A 12,633-nucleotide genomic window follows, 5' to 3' on the forward strand; every position below is an offset into this window, starting at 1 on the left:
TTTACAAATTTACAATTACTCACTATTTTGTCATAGACCATGACCTACCTTATGTTAATAATACTAATGCTCTGTCTCCCACAGGAGGAATACAATAGCTCAAAAGTGTATCCAATCTTTCCCCGTTATCCGATCTTAAAGGACATGATAAAGGATATAATGCATAATCCAGACTATATGGAAGTTTGTCACGAGGTGGACCAAGCATAGCGGCCAGACCCCCTCCACCGCTCGCCACGTATGACCTTGTAAAAAGGATCTTAGCGTGGACGTTGGTGAAGGGGGTGTACCAGAAACAAGCCTGAGCAAGACTTTCACTTCTCCATTCATGGTGACTAATTACCGCAAATTCTGTTTTATTTCACACTTACGGTCTCTATAAAAATCTACATATCTGTGTTTATAGCACGTTTCGTCTGATGATATTCAGCCGGTACATATTTACAAGAAACTATACATCACCTTGTGTGTACGCTAATTGGAATCATGTTTGTTAATTGAATGCCCGAAGAAAATATGCGTGAATGCAAAGTAAGGAAATATGACATTGAGTTGTGAGGGGAGAAGGAACAGAAGATAGATTTTATAAAAAAATATATAATTAAACGAACATTCCTTTGAAGATTCTCCGTATGTTGGAATGATGCTTTTAGTATAGTATTTTTCGTGGTATTTTATGGTATCACGAGAGATCTGCTACTTGGCGACAATAAATAACAATACAAATGCAGAAATTAATTTTTGTTGCATTTTTATTGAATAAAGAATTTTTAGAATTATAAAATAACTTATTAGTATTTCAAGAGAAAAGAGGATAATTCATCAAAAATGAAATTATGTAAAATTATTTGCTTGTTGTGATTCTAAAATTTCGTCTTTTCGATCTGAAAAATAAGATAATTATCAAAAGGATTCTTTAATGTGAAAATTCATCAAAATATAGAAAGAAATAAAGATATATTTCGACAGGAGCGCCAAGTACTACAAGAACAACTAATTCCAACATAGGGAAGAAATAAAATTGATCATCTTAGTTTCTGATTACGATCGGAATAGCCGCTTGCACGTTGAAACACAAAATACAAAAATTACACCAGTACGTTTCATACGTAAACGTTGTGTAAACGTGGTGTAAAATTTCTGTTAAGGCAGTTCATAATGGAGAAAATCCTGAGAAATGTTAGATTTATAAGATGTGTCCCCATCGTCGAGTGTTGTGTATCTTTGTATGCAAATTATATCGTATGCGCGTGCATGTGCTTATCAAAATAAAAAAATGATTTAAGTGATTAAGTGTAAAATGCAACACTCTGCTTTCTGCTACTCGATGGTCGTAATACGTGATGCCGTCATTAAGCATTGTCAACTTAATAAGAGTTTGTTGAACAAAGAAGACCTCTCTTTACCTACGAACAGGACAAACGGTAGCAATTTAGTAAGATAATATATTTATTCTGCGTCAAATATCGCTTTGCGAATGATGACACTCTTTTTCGTAATACAGAAACATTTTGCTTCGACTACGGTGGGAACTAGATATTTAGGTATAACATCATTAACTCATTAATAATCGTTGTCGTACGCGATGGTGTAACCGCAACCGATGTAACACAGGATGATGTTGATGGTGATGTTGCACAGAGAAAAATTTATTGTATCCATTATTTTATGTTATAATTTTTTCTATAGAGTTTATTGAAGTTTAATATCGTACCAACTATAAAATTATTAGCGGTACTATAGGAGGATATATCATAGTGCGAGATATTAATTTGCACTAATTTATCAAGTAATTTTGTATCCTCGATAGATATTAACAAACTTGATTTCGCTTTATTCGTGCATATTCAACACTTAAATAGCGATTTTTTAAATCTCATACTGGAAGTCATTTGAAAAAGAATAAGTCATTAAAAGTTCAATACAAAGGATTTGTCTTTCACTTCTATCATGGTTCTCAAATTTCTTCTCGTCTTTTTCTTTCGTAAAATTTTAAATTCTGCAGGAATAATCTTTTCTATTTTATGAAACAAATGATTCTATACCTTTGTATTTTGTTGTATCTATGCTTTATTTATCAATTGTTTAGATATGTAACATTATACACATAAAATATTTCTTAAACTCCTAAAAGAAAAATGCCTAACAGAGTTAAAATTTATGTATCTTGAAACATATACTTGATATAAAAACATAATTTTTCCGTCTAGTGAAAGTGGAAAAATTGCTATCAATATCTTTACTTCGTGCAGAAAGCAGTTCACTTATAATATCCTGTACGAACTTCTTTTCATCATCAGTTGAAAAACTACACGATGTATGTGCTGTATTCACATTCGACTCCAATTAAAACGCAATGACTGCTTTGTATATCTTGGTTGAAACAGTGCTAACCATAGATCATACACATTTACGTTATTGTATAATAACGCAGAAAGAAGAGGATGTATTCTTTAAGAAATGAAGGACGTTAAGATTCTTGAAAAAAAGTAGAGTTAGAAAAAACGAGAATAGCCGACGAATCGCATAATGTTGATGTGTGTAAGTAAAACTATTAGTTTGCAATTCATGTAACTAGATATCCGATGAATGTGACGTATGTTAATAAGCAAGTAAAATGTTACAAGGAAATTGTGTGTTTGTAATAGCGTTCCTTAAACGGACTGGCCCTTATAGATAACATTTAAAGAAAATGCTTTTATGTATGAACTGGTGTTCACTAGTACACGACTAACTAATAGACATCATGCTGGATTAGTTAAAATGTAATGTATGCTAGATGTCATAGTGTTGTATTAGTGTTTACACCTTCCTATTTATGCGTTCTGTGTTTCCTGGTGGAAAATAGAGAGTAGTTACGTGTACAAGTAGTTTTAAAAACGATCTTAGTCCATTGATTTGAACAGAATTTTATGCTATAGTACATATCGAATGTACGATTTTAATTTCCCTGTAATACATCTTTGTTACCGCTATAAAACTTCACTTGTTTATTGGTTGTTAAGCTTTGTTAATAAAATACTATGAAATTTTAAATGACTTATTTACTCGATTTTCCGAATCCATTTTCTGAAATTTCATTCTCTGTTATTAGGTTGTCCCAGAAGTTTCTTTCGTTTTATAAAGAAATAATAGATGCACAACATTTTTTGTTTTGTCCATATTTTGTATGACCCATTTTGTTCTATTTTTATTATTATGATCATACGTAATTTAATAATATAATATAAAGCAAAAAATGTTGTACTGGTATTATTTCCTTATAAAACAAAAGAAACTTGGGACCTTTCCCATATTATATATAACTGAATCGGTGATTATGCAAGTGTCCTATGTCTCATTTCGAGATATTTAAAGTTTTGCGTCTGGCGCATAAATTGAGTTCTGTTTAATGTTACAACATCCAACTCAACCCAGCTGTTTTAATATAATATATAGTATGGTTAAATTTCTACTACTTTGAAAAGTACTATGCAACGTAAAATAAGTGATAAATCTAATTTTTTTAGATATTTGACTTATCCACTTTCATAATCACCGGAACAATTGAAATGTGGATTTTTCTGCACTTATGAAAAAATTAAATGTAAAATATCTAAAGTATTCGGTAACCTAATTATAATATATACATGTAAATTTATTAAACTTTTATATTGTATAAGTATAAAATATTTTTTACTTGATTTTAATAATTTAATTTATTAATAAGTTCTGTTATGCATTGAAAGAACTTTAGCGATAAGATTAGTGCATATGAATGCAATAATACATAAGTCATATTGTATCAGTTTCTCTAAATAAGCGGATCGCAGATTAGTCCTTCCGAAATACATATCAATTTTTCACAGGCGGCACCACTAATAGCATGGAAGTTAGTAACAATCAAGATGGCTGCTACCAACTCGAATATATCCAGTGATAGTCCAACCAAGAAGGAGGACGAATTCAATGAATTTTATTCCGAAGTATGTAAATCTCGAATGACATCATATCATTAGAACACTTATCTGTGTAGAAGTCAGTTTTTGATATAATTCTTGGTTATATAACTGTAAACACTTGTACCTTGTTTTAAGGGTTAACAAACGTCACTATGTATGCATTAAACAATAATAATAAATCGAATTTAAAGTACAATTTACCATTAGTTTTCCGTTATTTGATAAGTGATACTTAACATTTCTTAAAACATCATAAAGTAAATTGCTTTCTCAGTAAACTTTTGAGTTATAAATAAGCCTAACCTATACAACTGTATTCGTGCCCTAAACAAATAGTTGTTTTGCATTGTACAAAATTTTATTTTTCTTCAGGTGAAAGAAATAGAAAAAAGAGATTCGGTATTAACTCCCAAACAACAAATTGACAGACTACTTCGACCTGGCTCATCGTATTTTAATTTAAACCCTTTTGAAGTATTACAAATTGATCCATCCACATCTATAGATGAAATAAAAAAGAAATATCGACGTGTAAGTTAACATCTTTCTCGTCTTTAATATAATGTGTAAATTTTAAAATATACGTTATTAAATTATTTTTATTATGTAGATGTCAATTCTTGTGCATCCTGATAAAAACCAAGATGACGCAGAACGTGCACAACAAGCATTTGAAAGTATGTATTAATTTTCACTTTAAGAACTGATAAATTTTCAAAATTGTTTCTTTCATTATAGTTGTTAACAAAGCATGGAAAACATTGGAAAACGAAGAAACTAGAGCTAAATGCATGGATGTTATAGAAGAAGCAAAAGCTAGAACGGATCATATGGTATGAATAATAAACAAATAAATCCTTCTCATTTATAAGAATATATGTGCAATATATTTATAAATGTCGAAAAATTTGCTAGATTGTAGAAAAGAAGAAAAAACTGAAAAAAGAGGGAAAAACAGAAAGTGCAAATATACTTGAAGAGGAAACAGAAGAAGGTTATAGACATGCAGTTTGGGTTATGACAATGAAACTTTTTGCTGACATGGAGAGAAGAAGGTTAATTTGAATAATAATAATAATATAGTTTATGAAATTGATTCTATTATCTGTAAATAAAAGTTTGTGATTTTTTTTTCTGTAGAAGGGAATTAGCTACTCGAGATGCGGAACAACGTAAAAGGAAACGGGAAGAAGAACTATCTGCAGAAGCACAAGCTGCGTTAGAACGTGAGTGGCAAAAAAATTTTGAAGAATCTCGACAATCAAGAGTTGATAGTTGGAAAGCTTTTCAGTCTGGTGCTAGTGCCACAAAACAAAAGAAAGCAAAAAAATTGAAAGCTTTCAGGCCTCCTAAAACGAAAGCTGAATCACGATAATTAAGTAACTGTTCCTGACACCTGGCATAGATTCTTTTATTTGATCAGCATTTCATATTTCTTGCAAAAAATGTAGTTTAAATAGCATGTTTTCACTATGTGACAAATTATTGATTTTATTAGAACTAATTGGAATTGTTCTCATTTAAAATTCCTTTCTTAATTAAGAATTTGTTATTTAAAACTAGTTAAAAAAATTAAAATCAGGTGTCAAAGTAGAGAATGAATTGTAAACAGAGTGATGAGTACATTGAGCAGCAAAGTGTGAGAATGATTAGTGTATGTATCGTTCACAAATAATTTGTGTGTTTGTTGAATCTACATGTATGTATGAACGTACATAGTTGTGATATATTTACATGGCCCGAACAAGTTCGACTTTAAATAAAAGCTTGATCTAATGAAATTATTGTATGAAATGTAAGACAATTTCCATTTGTACTATACATACATTACATTTGTATTGTTGGATAACAAATGTCAATTTTATGATATACACGTACCTCATATTTTTATCTGAAATATACAATCACATGACACAATGCTTTAAAAAAAGACAACATTTAAGTTATACAATGTGTTAAATGAAATTTAGATTAATATTTCTTACTTTTTCATATACTTTTATAAATTACTGTGGAAAGTTTGCATATATCGTACCAATAATTGACAATTAAAAAAATATTGCTGTTTTAAAGCTACAAGATGATTTGAAATACAAAATATAAAGATAAAGGTAAAGTATGAATGTTCTTCTGCAGAATACAACCTCTGCTTACATATTGTTATAAAAATTCGACATTATGTATTGGTGTCATGTGTGCACAAAGTATATTTATCTAACAATGTATAATATAATTGTTACATTATACTAAGGCAAAATATTTCATCTGTATTTCATACGTAATGCGGATGAAATTGTGACGCTTTTATATACCTTTGTTTCTTTATTCACTTTCTTTTTCAATTTTGGTAAATAGTTTGCCGCTGCACTAACAATCATATTTTGCACCTTGAGTGACATTACAGTAGTCATATTAACATCTAGAATTTGTTAATCGCTGATTTTAAATGTGCTACGAACGAAACCATATATAAAATAATTTAGCGTATGTTTCCTTTGGAAATCAAAAAATGTAACATATTACATTCCTTTTAGTTTAACAAAACACTCTAAGTAAGTGATACGACAATATTTTACGTTCATTGCCATCGAAATAGTTTAACGGGCCATGTAGTTATAATTTTCGGTTTTCAATAGATACTCGCATAATGGATGTTATATCGCGACGTACACTTGGTCCAACTGTAATTTGTAAGATTATTGTAAGAAGACAAATTTCTAAAGCATAAGTTTCTCATTGCAAGTCACTTTAAATAGTTTTACTAATATATGAAAGTCAATGTTGTACAAGTGCCGATAAGAATAAACGGCGAGAAAGTGTTTGTGTGTAAAAGATAAAATCGTAAGATGAAATTTTTATCAAAGATATTAAGCTGAATAGCTGATCATAACGTGAAATAACATTTATTTCCAATTTTTTTCTATTTTGTTTTTGTAATATGAATTTTTCTATGATGCCATAAACTTTATTAATTCTGATTTGTATATATATATATATATATATATATATATAAATATATTATTTTTATTAATATTATATATTATATAATATATAATATCATTATTTATATATATCTATATATATATATATATATATATATATATCAGCGCAATATTAATAATCATTTTACTATCATTCAGTAATACCAAATAATGGATTAAACAATATACACTCGGAGAATGCCTCGTTTATTTATAATACATGTACGATACTGGATGGTAGAAAAAAATCTATTCGTGGCTTTTATTTATATGTACAAAAATTTTATTATTTCACAACAAATGATATTATATGACCACATATTCTGTATTAGGCGGAATTGTTTGAAAAATTAACTTTTTTTTCTTAAAATTGATTTCAACTTTTCATTCATTTGTGAAAATGTTACAGCGGATATATTATAGTATTATTTAATGCTATAAAAAATTCATTTTATACAAGTAGTAGATTACAAGTCGTCAATGATAATAATTTGTATTGTTCTTTATTTAGTTCGACCATTTGTTATTAATGTATTCATCTTGTATATTATGACGTCCATGGGATATAAAATGTAAATATGATACACATCGAGTATTCATAATTTAATAACTCCACTCAGGGTGTATGAAAAACATGATAACATTTATGTGACTGAATTGATTCAATATGAAATATCTACGAAAACTTTTTGCTGAAATTAATTTGGATAAATATATCCTGAATAATGTGATATGCAAATATGAAATTAAAGGTGTAAAGTGTAACGTTGTAGAAAAATCGAACAAGTCGTGTTCTATTTATTCGTTCACGTGAATGTACCAAATTTTTATGCACTCTACATTCGTAATTACTGGAAGAAAGAAGAATGAAGACTCTACAATTTTTATATATAATCATATTTTATATTTCACAACTTCCTCATCAGGCTTTTTTAGGTTTACATCATAACTCAATAAGAATATTACAAGAAATAAATTACTCATATTTATAGATATTTACTAGTATGTTTACTAAAAATTTTCGAGAATAAGAAACTGCAAAAACGAAACACAGAACACAACCATCCCTATTGTAATTAACCTTAACACAATATCCTTTAATTTTATTAAACTTCTGTTAATAGTATCAAACGTGCTAATAATTATTCATCGTCTCGTCTCTTTTACTCTTTGCATGATCACACTGACTAAAATTAGCACTTTTATTTCTTTTATAAATAAATATAGGAGTGTGATATAATGCAATTTTTATGTGCAATGTTTATTTTTATCTGTACTTGCTAAACACTTTGTCGTCATAATGTCTTTCAAAGCTGCTGCGCTAGCAATGACGATGAAATGCATTTTACGTGACTGTACACTTCCATCCGGAGTGTGTACGTGAGTCACATATAGAAATGTATTGACCGAAATTATACACATATCGAAACATATTCTATTTATTTAATTTTAAAATATAACTTATAACAGTATTAATATTTTCTTTTGTAAGTTATACTTCATCTTACATAAATTACAATAATTAGAAATATTCTAAGCATATTTTTATTACTTTTACAGTAATTGAAAAATGTAATTTTATAATAATATATTTTTGCTATAAATAATACATTTTTATATGCGACGCTATTATTAAAACTAAAAAAGTTATTATTTGTACTTTAGTAAAAAGAAAATCTACAAATCCTTGCCTCTGAAAATATATATCTTTCGAACTATTATCGACAGCAAAAAATATAAAGTCAATTCGTTAATACCGTTTAGTTATTGAAAATAGCTTAAATGAACTGAACAAGAAGTTCTGAATAGAAAATACGCTGCTCGACGATCTATACTTTCTTCAAATATTTGCGTTTTCTATTTAAGTATTTACTATAATTATTCAAATATTGTACTCTTTCAAAAAGATTATAGTACAAATAGAATATTTAAATTTTATACAAATATTCTACTTGTATTATATCATTGATTTAACGATACAACTGATTGCCAATATTATGAATAGATTATATTAATTTGTTTAGAATTTGTAAAAATGTATGATACAGCAAGAATATTAATATTTAGCTTTGCATTTGCAAACTGCGCATGCGCGAGGCATATGTGTATACGTACCAAGCACCATGCGCAACAGGTAACAATTCGTCCTTTCAAATTTTCAGTTCGATCCGTAGGAAATCGGTTTCTCCTATACTGGTAATTGCAATAAATCGATTTGCGATTGAGGACCCAGAGAGTGAAATTCCAGTTGGAAGAAGAATGATTCACAATATGATAATATAAGTGAATGAAATCAGAACCGAAAAAAAAATAAAATTGTACGAATTGAATATCTTCAAAAATCATGAAATCGGCAAATTCTCCTTCGATAAAGATTTTAATTTAAAGAATACACAAAAAATTAATATTCAATTATAGATTTATTATATTCATAGTATTTACTAAAAACGCCATTTATTAATAATAATATACATTATATAGTACAATATAATTTACAATAAACTTTCAAATATTTTGGAAAAAATGTAAAAGATACTAAAATTCATAAATGTATTTATAAATAAAATAGTATTAAACAATGTAGAAGAATATTCAGAACAGGCAAAAGTAAAAGGCACAACTGCCGTAAAGAGAGATTATATTAACAATTATGGTAATAGAAATTACACAAATAATACCTTCATCGTATAAACAAATATATTATATGTTTTTCTCTTTCGAGACATACAAACCGTATAAAATACATACATTATTAATGTTGCACAGAATAATACAAGATCTTCCAAGTTCAGTTCATATGGTGAAGATCGTAACGCGATTGCTCCGAAAGAACTCCGTATTCGAATAGCTGAGTTGCGTACTAACATGTACATATATAATGGTACTCATGTATACGTATATAATAAGCAAGTTTTTACCGTATGTGTGCACGGGTAATGGAAACGTATTCATATACGTTTATACACGAACCGGCCAGGATAAATATCGACGTATAAGAACCGATGCACGGCAAGAGGAAACCGTTCTTATAGTGCCTTTCTCACACACAGTTTAAAGAAATGTTATTTCTGCGCACATAGCGAGATCCTTCGTGTTTGTGCGATCGCTTCACGAATGGAACGTAATGTTTCTACTTGTAGACGTGAACTGTTACACAGATGGAAACCAGACACCGGTGTGTGTCCTTAACAACAGGTAAACGGAAATGCATCTGGACGGACACAATCGCAAGGGACCTGTACCCAAAAATGTCAGTGTGTATATGTATGTCTGAAAGAAACACACTAACATAATCATAGCAAGCAAAGGATCAAGTCTGCATCGGTGACATAGTGAAAAGAAAAAGTTCCTTTGCGTGTTTTTTTCTAAGCCAAAGAAAGCAATATGCAGACAGGTACCAATACGTAAACACTAATGTCGATAATATACGCTTACGACAGTATGCAAATGAAAGAAATACCATCTACCTGAGACGCGTGCGTACGCAAAAGACACGTGTGTTCATCGTGCAGCACAAGCGTGACCACGTCACGCGGCATATTCATATATATACAATCGCGTGGAACCTGTTCACACACAGAAACGTAACGAGAGATAAATGTTCGTGTACCTAAATAGACAATCACGGCGCGGCGAAGCAATAGAGGAGAAACTCGCATGTATGAAAATACACAAACAGCCGAAAGATAGCAATGTATAGAGATTAATAGCATCTCTACGAAAGCAGCGACTATGGTACGGTGGCGTGTACGTGCGCGCAGATAGAAGGAACGCGTTTCGTCCGTGGACAAACGAGCGTCTATGGTACACACAACTAAAAGAAAAATGATGGTGTGCGTGGCTGTGCGCAGGTAGAAGGAAGAGAACAGAACGGCAACAGAAGTAGAGGTGCGGCGTGACCGCTTCGCCGCGACACTACACGAGACTGCAGTGAGTTGGTCGCTGTCGTGCGTTGCTCTTCACTGCTTTTGGGTCGCTGTGAACGATCGATAGCTACGGCGGATCCAGCCGGTCGTGGATCGTGGAAAATCTGTGTGGACTCGCAACCTGTTGCGCTACCGGCTTGCATACATCGTCTTTTGCACGCACCATTCTCACAGCACACCACGGCACCAGTGTTAGCCTTGACGGGCGCCAGCCAACCTGGACACGTACTTAGTTTGCACGACTAGCGCGCGTTCACACGTGGATCGCGCCGAGTGCGCGGCATCGCTACGTGGATTCGAATCAAGGAAAATATCCTCGACGTTGGATAATTGGAGGAAAGTGGCGTCGATATGTGACCCGTGATCGTGTGTTAATAGTGTGCTGGCCAGCGGAGCACCATGTCGACGACGGACGTGTTTCGCATCGCGCAACAGGGACCGCCGACTGCCGAAGAGGAACGAGGGTAATGTTCAACAGTGTTCTCTCATCGCATGGTTTACCATTTACAATTCGTTTTGTCAGCCCGCTGCTTTTATGTAAAAAACTACGATCTTCGATCAATCGTTGTCCGAGGATTGCAATTTACGTGACCGGTAGATCATCAACGAATAATTGTTCTAGGAGTCCGACAGAAATGTTTTTGTTCAGCTTTTAGTTACATTGTTGCATGACTTGTGTAATCGGAAATGCTTTCTTAAAAGTGATCCTCTTAAACAAAGAATCGTTTGATTTGATCGGTCGTGTAGTCGGTAGGGTGTTGAATTGTCGTATTGGAATGTGATTTAGTCAGGTGTTTCTGTGCGCAGTTTGACGGATTAGATTAGATTTTCGTGTAAAATTTATACATCGTGCACGCACACGTATTTTTCATTACAGTTACGTGAATAATCGGATCCTACTATGAAATAGAGACCTGGATGAACGTATATCGTGGACGAATCGCACGGTAGAATCTTACTTGCTTATTTTTATAACTCATGATCATTTAAGGTTTATCAGAGGGATTTGCGTTATACTTTCTTCGCTGCTCGAGGCAATAAACCTCGACGAATACGAGCCAGCAGAGCGACTGTCGAATACTGAATCGTCGAGAGTAAGACGTTCGCAAGAAACCTGTTTTAGTACTATCCAGAATTTCTACACCAACCAAGTAAATTAAACCATAGCAAATCGTGGCTCCGTTCCAACATTCGAAATACTTTAAATACATAACTGTCGATGAATTACAATTAAAAATTTTCATCAACAAAAGATCTGTGAAATATTTTTTTAGTTCCCTTTCTTTTGTCGTCAACAATCCGCACTATGATAATGAAACCATGATGTCCACAACTTTTTTACAACGAATGTATCTATTATGTTCTTTAGGATATTGCGTAAAATTCCAAAGATGGTGTAATTGTGCATTTTTTACCAGTTAAACCTATTTGACGCTAATTAAACAAATGCTGAGATAATGTGCGTGTACCTTTTAGTGTTACTCTACCGTATAATTTACCTGATGTTGCAGTTACTACCATAACGATTCGCATGCTTTAGTCGTACCTTTCTATTCCATCTTACTTTTCACGAGCAAAAGTACTTTATTTCATAAACGTTATATAAACTCAAATCTCTAGTCTATAATGAACTGCAAAAATTTGAGTTATGATATGTAGCTGAAGGAACAAATTTATCATATATCGTACAAAAGAAAATTATCTTTCAATTTAAATCGACCTCGTGATCAGCGATTCTACAGGTGGCTATCGGTGAATAGAAAATACGAAAAGCTTCCATACAGA

The 12,633-nt window shown here is 31.5% G+C and overlaps 3 protein-coding genes across 4 annotated transcripts in view; all 3 read left to right on the plus strand.

Annotated features, from left to right (window-relative positions):
* The window catches only part of LOC117162475 (uncharacterized), a 417,893-nt gene that overhangs the window by 91,109 nt on the left and 314,151 nt on the right, over positions 1 to 12,633 (plus strand). The window lies entirely within an intron of this gene.
* On the plus strand, positions 3,846 to 7,917 carry LOC117160545 (dnaJ homolog subfamily C member 8). The gene is made up of 6 exons (XM_033341361.2): positions 3,846 to 3,965; positions 4,314 to 4,472; positions 4,552 to 4,618; positions 4,680 to 4,774; positions 4,857 to 4,996; positions 5,082 to 7,917. Exons 1-6 carry the CDS (start codon positions 3,888 to 3,890, stop codon positions 5,314 to 5,316), a joined length of 774 nt encoding a protein of 257 aa, XP_033197252.1. The 5' UTR covers positions 3,846 to 3,887; the 3' UTR covers positions 5,317 to 7,917.
* LOC117160570 (uncharacterized) overlaps positions 11,172 to 12,633 on the plus strand; it is a 95,754-nt gene continuing 94,292 nt past the window's right edge. For both annotated transcript variants that reach the window (XM_076627187.1, XM_076627961.1), the window contains exon 1: positions 11,172 to 11,312. In XM_076627187.1, coding sequence (XP_076483302.1) covers positions 11,248 to 11,312 — 65 coding nt within the window. In that variant the 5' untranslated portion in view covers positions 11,172 to 11,247. The remainder of the gene's footprint in view (positions 11,313 to 12,633) is intronic.

This window comes from Bombus vancouverensis, chromosome 1 (genome assembly GCF_051014615.1).
Source record: "Bombus vancouverensis nearcticus chromosome 1, iyBomVanc1_principal, whole genome shotgun sequence".
NCBI lineage: Eukaryota > Metazoa > Arthropoda > Insecta > Hymenoptera > Apidae > Bombus > Bombus vancouverensis.